Below are 19,924 nucleotides of genomic sequence, written 5' to 3'. Positions count from 1 at the left end.
CAAGTCACATTTTGTTGAGTTGAGAAGTGAGGAAGGTGTTATAGGCAGATGTGCTGGTGGGGGAGGGTCCTGCCGTACCCTTTGTCTTAGTCAGACTCCCTGGCCAAAGGCATGGGCTCCTGAAAGGAGAGTCCAGCTGCCAGGGATTTTTGATCTTCCCACCAAGAGCTCCGAGCTGGCCTGTCCACCCAAGTGGGGCACAGCCTGCCCAGGCTCTGGTTTCACCTCAGGTTCAGAAGATACTGGGGGTTGGGCTCTTTTTCCTGTAATACTAGGCCCACCTGTCTGCTCTGCACGTATCCTTTGACAACCAGGTCAGCTCTTGGGCTGAGGGATGGTGGGATGGGTGTGGAAGAGTGCTGCCATCTGGTGGTTTGGCTCTGGACAATGCTTGTCTTTCCCTGAGCTCCCTCAAGTGAGTCAAAAGGCATCAGCTCACTTTTTTTGTTCTCACCGCACTAGGCCCAGGTTTACTTAGAGATACATGGTCATTTCCACTGCTGGAGAGAACCAGTGGGAATCCTCCCCTCTCTCTTGTGTGCTGTCTTCTCTTCAGCCAAGAAGCCCAGGCAGTTTATCTGAGGCACAGGGGAGATGGTTCAGGGACCCCAGTCCTTGAAGAGCATGTATATGTTTGCTAGGACCAGAGGCCAGATCCCTCTCCTGAGTACTTCCACTCCCTATTTCCCTTAGCAGAGCGTATGGGGGCCCTCTCTGACACTTGCATTTGGGCCTCGGGACAGAGGTGACTAATCTTAACAGAATCAGCATGTGTTCTCATCACTCTGGCTCCAGCCTGATATTGTTACCAGATGAGAACATGTCTTATTGGGCTTAATTTTGATGGCTGTGGAAACAGAGCACTTTGAGTAACAGGCAGTCACACTGTGTCCTAAATAAACCCTGGACCCTCCTACCTTGTCCTGGCTAGGGCTGGGGCCAGAGCTCGCTCTGGGGCTTTGAGGCCAGCACTCTACTGCCATCCTCCCTTCACTGTCAGGCTCCTCATGCTAGGGTCCTGGATCCCCCTTCAGAGTAACTGGGAGAGAGCTTCACATTCCAGCCTGCCCCTCCTGCTGAAACATGACTGCAGGCATGGGGCTTTGGGCTCCAGCCTGGGCCTCCTCAGGCTAATGCTGTCTCTACTCTTTCTCCCTCTGGAGATGAACATCTGCAACAAGCCCTCTAACAAGACAGCCCCTGAGAAGAATGTGTGGACCGCACCTGCACAGGCCAGCGGACCCTCCCCGGAGCTGCAGGGCCAGCGGTCCCGCCGGAATGGGTGGAGCTGGCCCCCGCACCCACTCCAGATTGTGGCCTGGCTGCTGTACCTCTTCTTTGCTGTGATTGGCTTTGGGGTCCTAGTTCCCCTCCTGCCTCACCACTGGGTGCCTGCTGGCTATGCTGTATCCTTGGGAAAGTGTGGGGCTGGTACATGGGAGAGTGCAGACAGTGGATGGAGGGACATGGGCAAGGCCTGAAGCTGGGTTCCAGAGCCTCAGACAGTGCAAATGGGCCCTATCTCTGCCTCGGAGTCCAGCTGCCTACCTGCTGGCCTCCAACACCCATCTGACCCCTCTGCCTGACTGGATGAGGGGAAAGACCTAATGAACCTTGGAGCGTTGAAAGCCCCACACAGATGGGAACTTCATCAACTGAGGTACAACAAGAGCAGTTATAGATGAGAACCTTAAAGCTCTCTTTAAGCTAATTGTATCCAGAGCTCAACGAAGGATGAAAGAGATGTTCCATTTATGAAATAATTTTTCACTTTTTGGAAAGAATCATGGTAGCCTCCTTTATATATTAAGTTCCTGGTATATTTAAAATATGGTTTTATTTACAGAGATGGTTATGCCATACCCAGGACTGTTTGGGAGCTCATTGATTCTATAAATCAGACTCTTTTAGGGTAAGGAAGGTTGAATTGACAAGAGGAGGGATAAAGATGCCCTGGAAACTCCTGAAAACTGTGACAAACACGCACTTGCCTGAGCTTGGTGATGTGACTGTCCCCGCCCTGGCCATAACCCCCAGGAACAGAGGATTAAGGTGCAGCGGGTGGCTATGTGCCCCAGTCCAGAGGGTGCCCGTGAAAATGTGCCCTGGTGTGTATGCTTCATGGAGACAATTCCTTGGGCCTCTGGGAGAAGGTAGCCTAGGGTGAGCTAAAGGAGTTAACAGGGATGAATTTGAAAGTCTCAGGCGTAATCAGCACCCTTCAACTCAGCCCTTGAAGGGCTGCACCAGGCTGAACTGCTTCTGCCAACCGCGCATCTCAGCCTCCTCCTCTGTCTGACAGGAAGAATCCTGCCTGCTTCCCAGGCAGGGGACAGGGAGCACACCAGATGTGTGTGTGAGCTCCAGAATGTATGAGCCGTGAGTGTGAGCATGCTCTCTTGGGAAACCATAGAGCCCTTGGCTGGTAGGTGACAAGGTCAGGTGAATGGAGAAAGACTCTAGAGAAGGTTGTTTGTCTCAGATGCCAGCAGTGTCACAGGGGGACTTCCTGGTTCACTGGGACCCAGGACCTAGTCCTCAACTCTGAAAACTAGACTTTCTCTGAGGTAACCCACAGGGCTTATTCAGTACTGTTAAGTAGAATGCTTCATGGGACATTCCTCCCATGATCTGGAATGGGTATACCACTCACTCAAGACTACCTGGATTTCTGCCATCAAGGTACCTGATTAATAATCACATGGTTTGGAATGAGTAGAATTAGAGCAAATAATAGTAAACATGAGTAACTAGAATTTATTGAGCACCTATATGTGCCAGGCACTGTGCCAACCCTGTACATGGATGATCTCATTCAATCCTCATAATAATCTGTAAGGAAGGTGTTCCCCTGACTTTAATTTAAAAAAAAAAAAGAAAAGAAACTGGGGCTTAGAGAGATTCAATGACTTCCTGAGGTCACATAGCTGGTATCCAGTGAGGCCAGAAGGACTGCCCAGACAGCCTGACTCGGAGGCAAGTGGGATGGTTTGAGGGTTTTGTCTTCTCCATATTTACTGCTTTTGGCAATGCTGGAGGCTCACAGAACCACCTGGTTTGGCACTCCCATTTCCTGGCCTGAATGGTTCTCTGTCCTCCCATCAAAGCTACCGTCCTTCTGCAGGATCCCTTAGGGCCCCTGAAGAATGAAGTAGGGTAATTGTGCGTACCAAGCACTCACCTTGTGCCTAGAACTGGCCTGGGCCCTGGGGTTGCAAGGATGAGAACACAGGGCCCCAGTTCTCAGTGCTCAGCTTCCAACTGGAGGAAAACCTAGTAGTGTGGAGATCATCACTTGGTAAGTAAGAGGGTAGGGACTCATTCAGCAGAATGTGGGTACAGGAGGAGGGCCATGTAGACCAACATCACCAGGGGCCCAAATGCGCTCCTATTGCTCTCAGCTCCCCGCCTTCCTTCCTCCTGCCCTCGCTCGGTATTCTTGGCTCCACCCTCTCCCTTCATCATCTATGTCCAGTCAGTCATCAGGTCCTGTTGATTTTGCCTCCCAAAAGGTATTGTATTTGCCCTCTTTTCTCCCCACTGCCAGCTGCCTCTCTTACCTAGATGATCATTTCGTCTCCAAACAGGTCTCCCTGCACATGCTCTCACTCCAGCCAGTCTGTCTCTCTCTGCAGCCAGAGTGCCCTTTCAAAATACAAAAATGATTAAGTTACTAAGACCCTGTAATGGCTTCTTCCTGCCATAAGGTTCAAGATCCTCAAGGCTCTCCACATTCTGGACTCTGCCCACTTCCCCATCATCATCTTATTTTATTTCCTCTGTTGTTCTGTTGTGACAACACTGGTCTCTGTGGAAGCCCTTAGCTCCTCTCTCCATCCCAATACCCAGCTAAGTCAGAAGTCAAGAACTAGCAGTCCATGGGCCAGTTTGGCCTATAGATTTTTTTAAATTGAGTGATAATAACACACTAAATAGACATATCTGAAGGGCTTCTTCAGCAGGTACATTTTAAAAATTACTTATTTCTTTGTCAGCATTTTAAAATTTTAAAAATTAAAAAAATGAGATGCCTCATATATCCAGATACAAAGCCAGATTTCTGGTTTAGAAAAGCCAGAATTTGGTGACATAGGCTCTCTTTCTGGCATGGCACCAACGAGTTGAGCTAGAACCACACATCAGCCACCCCGTTATTTGGGGCTCTGCTTGCTCCCAGCACCCAGCCAGGCCCCCTTTCCTCTTTATATTTCCTGCTGGTTCCTGTGCCACTCCAAGTATCAGCTGACATAATACTTCCTCAGGGAAGCTTTCCATATCCCTTTCGACTAGAGGAGGTCACCCAGTTGCAAACTCACATAGTCCCATGAACTTTATCACAATCAACCTACTCTTCGATTAACATCTGTGTTTCCTGCAAGACTGTGGGCTCCTTGGGGATAGGGACCAAGTCTGTTTGTTCCTGCCATATGCCCCAGTGGCTGATGTAGAGAAAGACCTCAGTAAATAGTTGAATGAATGAACCAGGGGGTGGGGAGTGGGAGAAGTATTGAAGCAGGCAGGAAACTAAATGTTTGCCCACATTCAGTGTGTCTGAAAAGAGGCTGGAATGGTGAGGAGTAGTGGTTGGTAATACCAAGAGGTTTGAGAGGAGCCAGAATGAAAGGGGCCATGAGCATTGAACCTGAAGAGTAAACTTTAGCTTGAGAGCCACTGAAAGCCACTGTAGGAGTTTAAGCAGTCAAGGCCTTAAGTTTAAGCTTTTCAGAGCTCACTTCAGGACCAAGTGAAGAGTACACTCAAGGGGACCCAGACAGGAGGAGCAGAGTCCAGAGACTATGGAATAGCCCAACAAGCAAGAGGTGAAGGCCTGATCCAGAGCCAGGGTTGTAGGGATAGAGAGGTTGTGGTGGGCCACAGGATTGTCTCTGTCAGCTCTGGTACAGCAAGTTAGGGTGGAGCCTGGCTCCTGCAGACGTGTAAGAAAATTTGGCTGCTGGGAGGAGGAAGAAAAAAGGAGGTTGGACAGCTGATGGATGGAGGATAAATGATGGAGAGATATCTGACTGGCTAGCAAAAGGACAGATGGATGGATGAATAACTAGATGGAGGGTGGATGGCTGACTGGGTGGAATCTATTTATAAAGTTTTACACATTCACTTTGCAGTAAGTTGTCTGCATACTTGTGCCCAGCCTTTGGTCCAGTTGCTGAGCAGATAGATCCTGGAAGATCTGTGTTTCAGGAATTGGCCATGTGCCCACTGGCCAGCCCTTAAACATGTCAGGCCATCCCATTCAGCCCCAGGATTCCAAGTACCTGAACTCTGGACTAGGGAGGCAGTGGGTCTATGAGGCTCTGTCTGCAAGTGTTTCTCCAGCTGGCCTGGCTTCTGGGAGGGGATGTTTGCATCCTTCTCAGAAGCAAGATAAATGAGCTTAGAGTTTATATTTCGGGTCCTTCAACCTTAGAGGAGGATCTCTTTTAGTCTTATTTCACCATTCAGAATCTGAAACCAGGTCAGATTCTGAGGTAAGACCAGCCAGGGTCTGCACCATGTCTGGGGCAGTGAGGCCAGGGCCCTGTAGTTGGTCTCCTCAACAGCAGCAGTGCTGATTTGTGAGCTCCATTACCAGATAGCCCCTCTGTTCTTCCATCTAGGGCATGGGTATGCTAGAGATGTCTGACAAGGAGGCTCTTGGGGGACTGGAGATAGGAGGTAGCACAGGCAGAGTCTTTGCATTGGGGAATTGGATGCAGGTAGAGAACAGTTCTTTGGCCACAGGAAGCAGGGGTGGGCTCTCAACCAGCAGTGTGGTGAGTCTTTAACCTGCTGGGCCAGTGCATGGGCGCCATCTTTGCTGGTCACCTCGTGGTGCACCTGACTGCTGTTTCCATCGATCCAGCAGATGCCAATGTGCGGGACAAGAGCTATGCAGGGCCTCTGCCCATCTTCAACCGCAGCCAACATGCACACGTCATTGAAGACCTACACTGCAACTTGTGCGACGTGGATGTGTGAGTGCATGTGGACTGGGTGTGTGTGGCCGATGAGCGCGCCTGGGGAACTGCCAGCGGGAGCTCAAGGCAGACAGGGGCATGCCCAGCCTTCACGGTTGTCCCGAAGCCTCAGAACCCTCATATTTCACAGTCAAGAATCTTGGTGGAGTGACAGAGAACTGGGTGAAGGAGAAGGTGCCTGGAAGCAGAAGATGAGGAATAGCATTTCCATCAGTTAAAGTAGGAAACATTTGGCACTGCTACAAACATTGCTAATGACTAACTCTGCCAGTAACCACCCTCTTCTCTCACTAGCATCCCCAGGTATGGGCAGGGAGGGGAACTAACAGAAGCTAACACCCAAGTATTTATCATGTGCTAAGTGCTTATGAACAACCACCCCACAGGGTGGGTAACATCTTTCTCACTTCACAGAAGAGGAAGAATCCAGTGCTCTGAAAGGCTGAGGTTGGTCATATGGCTCTTGGGCAGCAGAGTCGGATTCACAACCCAGCCTGCCTGGAGCTGGAGACAATATACTGTTATCCTTGTTTATGCACAACTCTGAGCCCCAGAGAAGCCAAGTGACTTACTCCAGGTCGCATTGAGGAGTTAGAATGTACAGAGCCCAAACGCTGTGGCTGGTCCAGACTGCCTCCCTAGGCCCTTCCCTGAAGCATCCCAGTCTCTCAGCCTTGAGAAGGGGATCTGGGATTGGGTATGGTTCAAGGCTAGCTCCCCCCACCCCACACCAACTTTTAATATTAAGACCCAGGAATTTTGTTGAAGGAGCTCTGTCCATAGGACAGAGAAAGAGCCAGTGGTGTTAAGATGCTGAGGACTTTGGCATCAGACAATCCTTTCCTTCACTAGACGCCAGTCAGTGTTCTGTTCCTCAGTGGATGCTCTGGCAGTTGTTGCCTGTTCCAGGGCTCCATTCTGTTCTGCGAAAGGGGACTGAAACTTATCTTTCCACTCTCCTTTGGGCTTTCCTGTTTCCTCCATGGGGCAGGGAGAGTCACTTGCATCCCTAACTTGGCCTCCCCTCATCCCCTGTGGTGAACTGCTTGCTGCTCACCCAGATGTCTGCCTGCCCTGCTCCCTTTGGCTCCTTTGGTTTATCCCAGATAGACTGGAGTTTTCTGGAAGAATGCCAGGAAAATTCCCACAGTCTGGCAGAGAAACAGAGACTCAAAAAAAAAAAAAAAAAAATGGCGATATCAGGAAGAGTAATGCAAGCAATGGGTCCAGCAGCCTTGCTCTCTTCTGCTACCTGGCCCCATACCTGCATTGTCTCCTGACTGGAGAAAGGGGGTCCTTGCTTGGAAAGGAACCTCCATTTTCATTTCATACCACCATCACCCATATGCATAGTTCCAGAGGGGGACAGTATAACGCTGTCTACTCCTCACCCCTGGGTACACCTCCCTTCCCGCCTGCGCCTCCCCACCTCTTCAGAAGCGCTGTCTCCTCTAGGTGTCTCGCCCCACCGTGCCCGTCACCAGAGGGCGCGCGCGCTCCCTGTAGATGCGCTCTGCTCTGCGCTTAGGCGCGGGTGAGTGACCCGCTCCAGGCACAGAACCGGCAACCCCCAGGCCAGGATGGTCAACAAAGGGTGGGGTAAGCCCGCGATCGCTCTGTGCCCCCTCCCACCGCAGGAGTGCTCGTTCCAAGCACTGCAGCGCCTGCAACAAATGCGTGTGCGGCTTTGACCACCACTGCAAATGGCTCAACAACTGTGTGGGCGAGAGGAACTACCGGTGAGACCCAGATCCGGACCACAGGGGTACCTGGGGATGCATGTTGAAGTGTGTGAACCAGGGCCCTTGAACCTTCATATGGGGCCAGGAGAGGATGGGAGGTACTTGGGGGACCTGTGCGCTGGTCTGAGGGTGAGGCTCTCCATGGCTTCCACCTGACAGGGCTGAGGGTAGGTTTGGAATCTTTCTCCTCTTGGCCCAGGGAAAGGTGGAGAGCCTATTGGGGGTGGCTGCCTATCTTCACCTTTGCCCTAAGCCTTCGGCTTCCTGAGGAGTTAGGGCGGTGGGGTCAGAGGCCCAGCTCCCCCTCCCAACCACTGGCCCTTCTGAGCTCTGGGCCCTTGCCCAGCTGGAGCACCTGGGTGCTGACAGCTGCCCATGGCTGGGCCCAGGCTCTTTCTACACAGTGTGGCATCTGCCTTACTGGGCGTCCTGCTCCTCGTACTGGTGGCCACTTATGTCTTTGTGGAGTTCTTTGTCAACCCCATGCGGCTGCGTACCAACCGCCACTTTGAAGGTCAGTCTGGGTTCCAGGCCCACCCCCACCCCCTAGCCTGTTCTGGTCACTTGTCATAGCCCTGGCTGAGCACAGTCTGCTCGTGCCTTGCAGTCCTGAAGAATCACACAGATGTGTGGTTCGTGTTCCTGCCTGCCGCCCCTGTGGAGACGCAGGCTCCTGCCATCCTGGCTCTGGCTGCCCTACTCATCCTTCTGGGCCTGCTCTCCACAGCCCTGCTCGGCCACCTGCTCTGCTTCCACATTTATCTCAGTAAGTGCCACCCTGCCCCACATACACACCCACACCTGCCTTGCAGGGGATGGGGTCCCTAGGCTGGAGGAAGTTACCCAGTTTGGGCTGTGGAGCCCTGAAACTATGCCCCTTCCTGGTGCTGGCTCTCTAATGGTGACTCGTCTTACTCTATGGCTTAGTGTATATGGACACAATGGGTTTTAGCCTGCGTCTGGGTACCCTTCCTCACCTTCTGAACCCCAGGTTCACCTTCCTTTTCCATTACACTGAGCCCTATCTTCACCCCCCAGTGTGGCACAAGCTCACCACCTACGAGTACGTTGTGCAGCATCGTCCACCACAGGAGGCAAAGGGGGCCCACAGGGAGCTCGAGTCATGTCCCCCGAAGATGCGGCCCATTCAGGTATAGAAGTGTCCCAGAATGCTGAGGGAGTGGGAGAAGGGGTGTGGGAGGGGTGGTGGGCTACGCAGCAAGTAGTCAATGATAAGACAGGGCAAAGGGAAGCAGGCCTGGAATAGCAGCTGGTAGGGGGTGCTGGAGGCAGCAGGGCAAGTGTGTACTAAGCATGTGCCTGCTTGTTCAAGTGTGAGCACAGCCAGAGGGAGTCCTGCATTTCCCTGACCCCAGGGGAAAGGCTCCAGGCACACGCTGGAGGGTGCAGAAAGCGGGAGCCTGGAAGTGGGCAGGGTGGGGCTGAAGGAGAAGAGAGAGGGATGGACCGAGGACTGGGTCACCGAGATGGAGTCATCAGATCTCTTCACCTGTGACCCTGAGCCTTTATACCCATTATCCCATTCAAATCTTGAAACAGCCCATGAGGCAGGTCATGCTACTATCCCCATGTTGCAGATGAACAAATTGAGGCCAAGAAAGATTTTAAAAGCTGGGTCTAGGAAGAGTTAAGGTCTCCACACTCTGAAGCAGGAATCCTCCAGCCCAGGCTCAGGGCCTGGCCAGCCCAGCTGCTAATCAGCCTATCCCCATTCCCACGCCCCTTGGCTTCCTGAGGTCAACAGCTGGGGGTGGGGTGGGCCTGTCCTTGGAGCCCCCAGGGACTGGGAAGGCAGGGGGCCCAGGCAGGCCTTGTTGGGAAGGCTGAGTTCTGGATCCAAAGTCCTCATGGCAACTGGACACAAACACAGGCAAGTGGGTGGATTGAGGAAGGGTTTGGGACCCCACCTCTCCTCTTCTCATTGCCATGGGATGGGCCAGGCTGCCAGGTCTGGGAAGGCCTGGGGGAGTGATGGCTGTTAGTGGAGAAACCTCCCCCCAACCCCTGCCACACTGCTGTGTACCTGCCCTAGTGCTGGGCCCTGAACCCTTGTAAGCACAGTGGCAGCCATCCTGGGAGTGGGCATCACCCCACTTCGCAGAGGAGAGAGCTCAGAGAGGCAAGCAGGAGACTTCAAGCTTCACAACAGTGCCCATTTGGGCTGGCCTTGGGATCCCCAAACTCAAAGGCTCAGGGCCTTGGCTCTGCCGTTACTGCCTGCTTAGGCTTCGAGGCTAGATGTGCCAGCAGCCAGGGCACTTAATATCATCTGAAAATGACCTGAGGGAGACCTTCGCAGAGGGAGCAGGGTGGAGAGCTGAGGTGAAGAGGTACCATGTATTATACCACTCAGGAATGGGCATGTTTTGAAGGTCTCAGGGAGGATTGTAGGGACAGCTGTGAGGAGGGGAGTTTGAATGGGGACACCCTGGTGGCACCTTCAAACCTCCCCAGCTGGCTAGGGCCTGGCTCCTGTCTCATTGTGACCCGTCAGGCTTCTGGGATGATCCTCTACAACTGCTGCCCTCAGTCCTCCGCTTCTGGACCCCAGGAGCACCAGGGTAGGCTTTGCCTCCTCTCTCCTGAGCCCTGGAGGGTACTAGGTCCACACTGGTGCAGAGGAAATGTGTGGGGGAAGGATTACCTTGATGTCCCAGTCCTTGTGACTGGGCTTTGACCCCTTCCTCTTTCCCAAGGCTCCCCTTCTCAGGCTGGCACCCCCACAGTCCTCTCCAAAGGGCCAGCCTGAGCACATGTTGCACACAGGGCTTGCCTGGGGCCTCCTTCTCCGCATCTGTGTAGCCAACCCGTGACTGGCTGGGCTCATCCCGAGACCTGCTAGGGCTGTCCTGCAGGCAGCCTCCCCACCCCCACCCTGAGCAGGAATGCGGGAGGGGCCCCACTCTGGAGCCGTTGCCCCCAAACATAGGCTTGTTTTAGAGACGGCGTTGCTGTTACAGTGTCTTCTCTGCATTAGTCAGGACGCCTGGGTCTCCTTGGAAACAACTGTGGAGCCAGCGACAGCTGTCCGGTGCCCTGCCCCGAGCCCGATGGGGGCGGGGCCTCGCCATCCTGGCTCCGCCCCACATCCTCCGCTAGGTTCCCATCTCTGGCCTCTTTTCTGGCTTTTGTTTCCTCACCCGCAGTCCTCTCCGGCGCGGCAGAGGCGCATGCTGCGTGCCAGGGTGCAAGCCCAGGCCACTGCTGCTACCTCCGGCCTCACTTTCAGGCGTTGGGTCTGCTGCTCCAACGGTCACTGCGAGGATCAGCAACTAAACAAGACAGAGAACTCACCCATAAGCCTGGTCCCAGGTGGGACCGTGGCGCTGTTTTTTCTACCACTTACTGCCTTCCCTTTACCAACAGAAGTTGGGGAGACCACTCATCCCCCCACTTCCCTCCAGCAGCTGAGATTGTGTCTAGTACTCTGAGGACTCAGCTCTCAGGGAGCCATGGATCTCTGCATGTAGCCTTGCAGCCGCGGGTGCACACGCGAGTGTGTGAAGTGCCGGGTCTCCCAACCAGGGAAAAAAGTTGGTTTAGAGATTGAAGAGTTAGAAGGAGCCAGGAGCAAGAGGAGGCCTCTCTGAGTCCCTCTTTGCCCCACCCCCACTTGGCCAGAACAGCCCTAGACGGGGTACATTGGACCCATGAGGCTGGAGGCTTCCCGGAGGAGGTGGAATTTGACTGAAGTGAGGAAAACAATGGGGTTGGGGTAAGGTACAAACACAGGTGTTTTAAGCCTCATTCTGCATTGGGGTTTTCCCAGCATAACTGGGAAGCCTAGAGAACAGCCCTAGACCTCTTCGCCCACACTTCCCAGAGAGAACAGTAAGGGGGTGTGTCCTAGACAGAGTGGGCCTAAGGACCCAGGAGGCCCTGGACCCATACCTGGCTTCCCAGCCTCCCTCACCTCCACCTTCCCCAGGAGATGGAGCTCTACATACGGACCTTCAGCCATGTGCGCCCAGAGCCCCCTGGCCAGGCCAGGCCTGCCGCAGTGAATGCCAAGTGAGTGCAACTTGGGCAAGGGCCACCTCACATCTCCCACTGGTGTGGCAATGAGGTGGGAGAAAGGAGTTAGGCCAAAGCCAAGGCATGGGTCTTGGTCCAGCCCAATGTGGCCTTGGACAGATCAATGCCTCCTTCCAGCTAGGAAGGGAGGCTTATTTTAGAACCTCCAACAGGGTGGTATTTGAAGGAACAACAGCATCCAGCACTTACCCTCGCACTTCCCCTTCAGTCCCTCCCGATTCCTTGCCACCCGCGGCCAAGTGGAGCCTCCACCGCCCTCCTCCTCAGAGACTCTCGCTCTGCCCCCCCGGATACGACCCCAGGTAGGGGGCACTGTGCTGGGCTCCTGCCCAGGTGGAAGGGGATGGGAAACAAGCCTCTACCCTCTCCATTCCTCCGCGTCTTTTGGCGAGGTAAGGTCTGGGGAAGGATTATTCAGGCTTCCCCCTGTCTCTGCAGAAAAAGAGGAAGCGGCGCATGTATAAGGTACCGACCTCTGGGACCTTAGACCGAGAGCCCCAGTTGCCCAGGCTGCCGGGTGAGCGTTCCTTCCTGACCGGAATCTGCTCGGGCAGCTCCAAGGGAGAGAAAGGTAGGGCCCTTAGTGAGTAGCAGCTCCTAGTCTTAACGTTCTCTTCCAACCCCAATAGGGCCCCGGACCCCCGGTCGTCGCTCCAGCTCATCGTCGGATTCCGCGGACGCCAGCCCTGTAGGAGCCTATCACTCGGCGTCAGCCGAGTCCTTGGACGAGATCCCAGTGGCTCAGACGCGCCTAGGCAGCGCCGCTCTGGCCGCCCCGGTGGGTAGGCTCCGAGAGCCCCGGCTGGCGCTGCAGGCGCTTGCACCCGCGGTTTTCGTGAGCCCGAGCAGCGGCGAGCCCCGCGTGCGGGGCGGCCTGGAGGCTGATCTGGCTTAGCTGGGCGGAGAAGCAGGGATGGCGGAGGAGCGGCGGGACCGACTCTCTATGCAAAACCCCATTCCCGCCGCACAGAGTGCACTTTAGGGGCCCCTAAGGGCCGGCAGGATCGGCCCCACTCCCCATTCCACTACTCAGCAATACCCACCCAACCAGCTGTGATACTCCAATAAACTTTTTTATGCTTTTGCGGACTTGGTACACACTTTCTTAATGACAGGGGTCACGGGCCCTCTTGGAGCCGCATCATTGCCTATTGGCCTAGGAGCAGAGGGTGAGATGGGTCCCCCACATTGGGTGGCCATCCAGATTGTCATATGGAGAAACTCAAATACCAGGCTCCTGGTTGGGAAAGGCCCTAGAAGCTCCCTAGCGGAGGTTATTTTTCTTGAAGATAGGGTTTGCACTTGGAGAGAGGAGGAAAGCAGCATTTGTGTTAGGAAGGCAGCAGCGGAAGCAGAGATGCTGAGGCTGATACCCGGGTGGGGTGAGAATAAATGAGGGTGCGGACCCAGGAGGTCCAGGAGCTTTTCCCCGCCCGCAAGACCAACGTCGGTGTAGATCCCGGAGCACTCAGGATTCGTTCACTGTCCCCTCCCGCCCCCAGTGACCCGAAGTTGTGACCTGGGATGCTACACGCTCATTGGAGAGCTGTGGTCTTGAGCCAGCTCTAGACCCCATGTCACTAAGGGAAGGGACGCCTCACTCCTCTGCACGTCTCCCCTCCCCCGCCCCGCCCTCCCCGCCAGTCCCCCACCAAAGGCCTTTTTGGTTGCTGCTCTGGGAAGCTGGATCTCCCCTGACGCTGGGGACCAGCTTTGAACTTCGGGCGGAGGCCAGGATGGGGGTCTTCCGAGGACCGCCAGAACTACAAAGGTCTGGCTTTCCCCGCCACAGAGCTGCCCGGGGAGCAGCGCGATGAGACAGTTGCAGCAGCTCCGCCCGCAGCGGAGCAGGGAGAAGGCGGGGTCGGGTAGGTGGAGCCAGTGTGACCTTGGTCACTCTAGAGCTGGGACAGCCCCGAAGGTGGGGCTCGACGTCTCTATGGAGACCAAGAAACAAGGGATAATACAGCGGAACCGCCCCGGCTGCAGTCCCGCCCCAGAGCCGGCAGGGAGCAGAGCTGCGGAGTCGCCTAAGTCTTCTACGACCATCGGTTCATTCTTGCGTCCTGTCCATCGAACGCGCACTGTAGGAGCAACCACGAGGTAGAAAACGGTAGGAAATCCCGGCGCCAGCCATTCTAGTCAGTATCCAGCACGATAAGAAGGGGGTGGGGTGGCAGCGGCGTGGGAGCGGTCCCAACCCGGGATGGTCCTGAGCTGAGGACACCAGCTGAGCGGCCCTGCCCTGAGCCCAAGTGTTCCACCCCACCCCCACCCCCAACTGCTTGCTGATTGATGACTCCAGGTGTCCCAGAGGAGCCTGCAGACCCCTGGGACTAGGGCCTGTGACTTGGTGCCACCTGATCAGCCTGCCATTACCAAGAATCCATCTTCTCACAGACAGCAGCGAGCATGGGTGCAGGGTCATGCTAACGTCCCTGGGACAAGCATCCCTTGGCACTCAAACTCCCTCAGACTAGCCTTAGTGAACAAAGTGCTGTCTCCTCCAGGTCCCTGGTGGGAGATTGCAGTGCAGGAACAGGGAAGGGGAGTGCTGTTTCAAAGGTAGCCTGGGCCTGCAGAGTCGCTGCAATGTAGGAGCTGCGGGTGCTCTCAGTCCCCAAAGCCACAACTTAGGGATGGGTGTGTGGGCTGATCCGGAGAGGGTTTTCAGTGTTAAGGCCAGTGGTAGTGGAAGGGAGCTAGGCAGGCAGGGATTCAGGCTGTGGTCACTGGAGGCTCTAGTATAAAAGGGAGAGGTGGAAGATAGTTGCTGAGGACACAATTGAGGGTGTGGTCAGGAGGCTATTGTGGAGGAGATGGGAGTCTCAACACAGGGGTGTCACAGCATAGTACCTGGGAGCCTGGAAACGCAAGCCTGTGGGTGTGTGGACAAGGGGGTTATAGAGGGTGTGGTCAGGGGCTGCAGGTGTGTGGAGAAAGGGTGAGTTGTGAGGCTCTGGTTAGGGGTCTCAGTAAGGGCTGTGGGTGTGTGGACAGGAGACCCAGTTCCAGGGCTTCTGGGGGTACGGATAGAGATGGGCTGCATTGAGGGTGTGGTCAGGGAGGCTTCTGTACCAGGCTGTGTTACATGGAGGGAGTTTCAGTGCAGAGCTGAGGGTGTGGTCCAGGAATGCAGTGGGGGCTGTGGGCAAGTGCAGGGAAGACCCTTCAGTGCACGGCTGAGGGTATTATTGCGGGGCCTTAATACAGGGCTATTAGTGTATGTGTGGGGGCTAAATGCTGATGGAGTGGTCCAGGCCCCAGTCCCTGGGCTGTGGATGTGGTCAGAGGACTGCAGTGAGGGCTGTGGGGGATTCTTCAGTGCAGGGCTGGTGTGGTTAGGGAAGTCTGAGTACCAGGTTAAGGGTGTGGTCAGTGGGAATAAGGCTGAGGGCATGGAGGGCCAGGGCTGAGTGCTCTCAGCTGTGGAGTGTGGGCTAGTGTGGTGGTGCTCAGGGTGTGGCCAGGAGGCCTCCACGGAGGGCTGAAGGTGTGAAGGTATAGACATGGGGGAAGTGTGCTTAAGTGCAGAGGGTAGATGTGAAGATAACAGGGCCAGGGCTCATAACTCTGCAACCCCAACTCAGGCTAGCCCCCCACAATCTCTTGCTCCTAAACTCCACAAACCGGGAGGTTACAGCGCCAGTGGCTGGCAAGGGGCCAGGAAGCCATGGTTGTGCCCCAGGTGCTGGGAGTGCTGGTGTGCCCCACCCACAAGCCCATTCTCCAGCCCAGCCCAGCCCAGCAGCACTGGGAGCTTCTCCCTAAGTTGCCCTGACACCATCCTGCCCTTAGCAACATTCTCTAGGCAGCACTACCCTCCCTTAGCAACTGTCTCCAGGCTTCACAAACTGTGGCCAGGCCAGCCCCAAGTTCCCCCTTCCCTCATGTTTTTGTTTAACAGCAAATAGTAACAAGGTCACAGCTGGGCCAGCTGCTCCCCTGCCTGGGGCATGCACCCCTGCCTGTGCCCTGGCTCCCATCTTAGCCTGGGCTGAGTCCTCATGACCCTGACAGAGACACCGTCCTCACTAAATACCTGCCCAACCAGCAGCCTGGCCAGGGTCTGATCCAGCTTGGCATAAAACTCCCAAGGAGGGGGCCTGATCTGCCACCCTCACTTCCACCCTAGCAGGCCTTGTGCCAGGGCTAGACAAAGCCATAGCCCCAGCTGCTGCCCTCACAGCTTTTCTGGACAGTGCCACTCTGTTCCCAGCCTGGTGCAAGGATCATGATTTCATCTTCTGAACTCCACTCTGAGCCAAGGCTGGCATTAAGTGACAGGACCTTTCCTCTCAGTGCTCTTCCTCATGGCTCTGGGGCTCAGTCAGACACTGAATACTGGCCCCTTCCTCAGGCAGCTCCATCTCCAGCTCTGAGAGTGTGTGGCAGAGTGTCTGAAACTTCAACCTTGCAGGTTTTGAGCTAGAGGCAGTGATACACTGAGCCTTGGTGGAAGGGGGAAGAACTTGGCTGGGAGGTGACCAAGGTGGGTCCCTACAGGGTGGCATGGCAGCGAGCACAGATGTGGCTGGGCTGGAGGAAAGCTTCCGCAAGTTTGCCATCCATGGTGACCCCAAGGCCAGTGGGCACGAGATGAATGGCAAGAACTGGGCCAAGCTGTGCAAGGACTGCAAGGTGGCTGACGGAAAGGCTGTGACAGGGACCGATGTCGACATCGTCTTCTCCAAAGTCAAGTGAGCCCCAGGCATTTCCTGCTTCTGATGTCCCCAGAAGGGGAATTGGGGGGCTGGAACCAGGGAGATTGTGGAGCAGAGGGCAAAGTCACGGTGTCCACATACCTGGCAGGGTGAAGTCTGCCCGGGTCATCAACTATGAGGAGTTCAAGAAGGCCCTAGAAGAGCTGGCACCCAAGCGATTTAAGGGGAAGAGCAAGGAGGAGGCCTTTGATGCCATCTGCCAGCTGGTGGCAGGCAAGGAACCAGCCAACATAGGCGTTACTGTAAGTGCCCTGATGGTCTTGAATGACCACTGACGGGGCGGGGCGGGGGGATTGGAATCTTGGCTGGGGTTGGAAGGGCTGGGCTCTCTAACCAGGTACCCCTGGGGGGGTCTCTGTTCAAACAGAAAGCAAAAACAGGGGGTGCTGTCGAACGGCTGACTGACACCAGCAAGTACACGGGCTCCCACAAGGAACGCTTTGATGAGAGTGGCAAGGGCAAGGGTATTGCTGGGCGGCAGGACATCCTGGATGACAGTGGCTACGTGAGTGCCTACAAGAATGCAGGTACCTATGATGCCAAGGTGAAGAAGTGAGGCCTAGGAAGGCCCCCTCCCCCACAGCGCGACTGCCCCTGCCAGAGGCTCAGGCCTGGCCTAAGGGGCACGTGGAGCAAGAGAGCCCGGTCCCCTCCTTGCTGGATCTGCCACCCAGCGCTTCCTGCCCAGCCCTTCAGGGCCAGCCCACCAGGCCTCTGACCCAGACTGCTCTGCGTCCCCTTCCCCATTTTCTTTCCTCCTCAGCCTCTCTGTCTGAGGAGAGTCTGTGCCTATAGCCTCACCACCCCAACCTAGCCCTGGGCATGGCTAACCCCCTGCCTGCTTGCCTCATATTTAAGCCGCTGCTCTGGCCAAGTGCCTAATTCTTTCCTGGACCTCAATAAAGACACCTTTTGTACCAATATGGACTGTTCAGGTATATGACAACAAGGGTAATGACATTCACATCCTGATGACTTCTCAGTGTCATCAACCCCCTCCATGTCTGTCACACTCTGCTGATTCTTCCACTGGCAGCCCTGCCCAAAAAAAGACATATACCAGGCCCTTTCCATTAGCACCAAGCCAGGCTGCCTGTGGATGCTGCAGAGGGATATCAAAAGCCTTTTTACCTCAGCCCTGACCCAGAGATCTGGCAGCATGGCTCCTTTTCTGCAGTTTGGGCCTCAGTCTTGGCCTCTCTGCTTTCACAGCAGGGGGAGGGATGAGACAGCAAACTCAGCCTGGGCTAAGCGCTGCTGGGGCCCAGTGCCAGGCCTCAGCTCTAAGCTTGCTGACAGGCCTCCACTTCAGGGGGCCACCAAGGCGAGTCACTTTGGGCTGCATCTCAGAAGTTCAGAAAATGCAAGACCAGAAAGAACCTTAGACAATAGACAGCTCAACACCCAATTTTATAGTGAAGGAAACTCAGGCCCAAAGAGTTAAGGAGCTTCTGCAATACAGAGGCCAGAATCACGCCTGTGTCTCCCTGGCCAGGCTCTAACACAGCAAGCCCCAACACTGATTTCCAAAAATGACACTGAAGGCCCAGTGATAGAACTTGGCACACAACATCAGCCTTTGACGGGCAAGCAGGGTGTCCAACAATGAATGGGCCTCTTCTTGCTGATCCCCTCCCATCTGTTCACCACCCCAGGCTGGGTGGGAAGGGGTGTCTTTCTCTGATCCTGAGTAATCCTGGGAGCTTCCAGATCAACCTTTTCTCCCCTCTACGTTCTCAATGTTTGGACAGAGTTACTCCCTAGTCTAAGGCTTTGGGGCAAACTGTTCTTCCTTCTGCTGACAAGTGGACTGGATGGAACTTAGGGACTGTCCATTTCTAGCAATGGTGCTAGAAAAGGCTTAAAAAGCACACATGCACAAATATTTTCTTTCCTGACTCAGATAACAAAGCAAAGCAGCACAACTATTTATTTCCTCATCCCTTGAGCTGTTCTGGGATGTTTCTGCCCCAGGTGGCCCCCGAGTCCCTTGAGCCCAAAGTCACTTGGAGCAGGAGTTTAGAGGGGTAGGGAAACTTGAAACAGAGACTCTGGGGATTAAGTGAAAATTAGAGAGCAGAGACATCACCTGATCACAGCAGAGCCTTGCCTAATGGCTGACAGCTGTGGGATCTCCTGACTCAGCTGACCTTGCATTGCTTAGAGAAGAGTTTCAGAGAGCTCTACCTCTCCCACCAGCAAGTAGTAAGAGGAATGTTTCCTCCAGCCCTGGGGAATTGGTTTAAATTGCAAGTTTAAGTAAATGAGCCTAACAGGATTGAAATCCAAATCCTTCAAATTGGCCTGGTCCAGGTTATTAAGCTGCAGGTGAGATGACTGTCAAGTATGTATGGGAGCAGCATGATGGCCCCTCCTATGATTGGCAGTGTGGCTTAGGGGAGCCCAGAAAGAGAACTGGCTGAGTTCTGAAATTCCACCTTGTAGGAGTAAAGTCCCCTCTTCTTGAAAAGTGGTTATGGCACCTGAAAGAAACCAAGGCCCACCCAGAGCCAGAAAACCTTTAGTCTAATAGAATCTGGTTTCTGGCAGCAACTGACCAATGCCACTTCAGCCCTTTGGTTATCACTGCTCCACTCCCCACAGCTCCTCATGGTGGACAGGTTTGGATACCCTTGCTAGCAAACCCAGTTGGGCAAGGAAGAAAGGTTAGTATCTGTGGGATGGAGCCGTCAGAACCCACTATGTATAGCTGGTAGGAAGTTGAAGCCTGTCAGGGAGCCCTGCCTCTCCTTTTAGGCATAGAACTTCCCTGAGGACCTGTTTTCCATGTCAGCCTTGTTTCTGTCTTTCTTCCAACAGTCCCAGGTCCAGGGTGAGGAATTCTTCTCCACTTATTTTCTACTCGATACTTGCTTCAGGGGACTTCCCCTGCTTCATGTTAAGCCCACATAGCCCCATAGGGCAATAACACTTTGGCCCTTCCCTGATGCCACCAATCTACTGCTGCCCCTGGACCAAGGCCACACAGGGAAAATCAGAACCATAGTTGACTTCTGCAGGAATGACCAGCAACCCTAGAGAGGGGCCTGGCCTAGCGCAGTAATGGCCATTTTCAGTGATAATAGAAAATAGGGTGGAAAGTGACTTAGTCTTAGTCAGGCTCTGCTTCTCCTCAGAGGTACTCTGAATAGGTTCCAGGTTGGCATTATCAGATAGGAGAAGGAAGTGAGCCTGAGTTGTAGAAAGAAGCACATTATCCCTGACCCCACCTCCCCTAAACCTCATTGGCTGTCCAGTAAGTTGGCCTGTGCACTGGGTTGGGACCATGGAATAGGTCAACATAGGGCTATAAGGCTATTGACTAAGGCTACACTACCTGGGCAAGACTTAGGCTCTTTGGCAGTCTCTCAGTGGAGTCAAGACAGGACCAGCAAAGTAGGGTGGGGGGTTGTCCTTACTGACA

General features: G+C 54.6%; 2 protein-coding genes across 8 annotated transcripts in view; both read left to right on the top strand.

Annotated features, from left to right (window-relative positions):
* The window catches only part of ZDHHC1 (zinc finger DHHC-type containing 1), a 32,513-nt gene extending 19,648 nt beyond the window's left edge, over nt 1-12,865 (top strand). For 3 of the 6 annotated variants that reach the window (XM_018062147.1, XM_018062146.1, XM_013971243.2), the window contains 10 exons: nt 1,164-1,406; nt 5,800-5,975; nt 7,616-7,717; nt 8,110-8,234; nt 8,328-8,486; nt 8,759-8,871; nt 11,670-11,752; nt 11,985-12,078; nt 12,215-12,293; nt 12,406-12,865. In XM_018062147.1, coding sequence (XP_017917636.1) covers nt 1,164-1,406; nt 5,800-5,975; nt 7,616-7,717; nt 8,110-8,234; nt 8,328-8,486; nt 8,759-8,871; nt 11,670-11,752; nt 11,985-12,078; nt 12,215-12,293; nt 12,406-12,671 — 1,440 coding nt within the window. In that variant the 3' untranslated portion in view covers nt 12,672-12,865. The other 3 variants (XM_013971244.2, XM_018062149.1, XM_018062150.1) reach the window with 3 other exon arrangements.
* TPPP3 (tubulin polymerization promoting protein family member 3) lies at nt 13,682-17,423 on the top strand. 2 transcript variants are annotated; one of them, XM_005692139.3, is made up of 4 exons: nt 13,682-13,889; nt 16,283-16,476; nt 16,589-16,742; nt 16,868-17,423. In XM_005692139.3, the coding sequence occupies exons 2-4, from the start codon at nt 16,289-16,291 to the stop codon at nt 17,054-17,056; spliced, it is 531 nt and encodes a 176-aa protein (XP_005692196.1). In that variant the 5' UTR covers nt 13,682-13,889; nt 16,283-16,288; the 3' UTR covers nt 17,057-17,423. The 2 variants fall into 2 exon arrangements, with proteins under 2 accessions (XP_005692196.1, XP_005692195.1); XM_005692138.3 differs by having other exon boundaries at nt 13,732-13,879.

The sequence above is a fragment of the Capra hircus genome, chromosome 18 (assembly GCF_001704415.2).
Source record: "Capra hircus breed San Clemente chromosome 18, ASM170441v1, whole genome shotgun sequence".
In the NCBI taxonomy this organism is placed as follows: Eukaryota; Metazoa; Chordata; class Mammalia; order Artiodactyla; family Bovidae; genus Capra; species Capra hircus.
The sequence above is the reverse complement of the archived record's forward strand: the minus strand, read 5'-3'. Positions and strand labels throughout refer to the sequence as shown.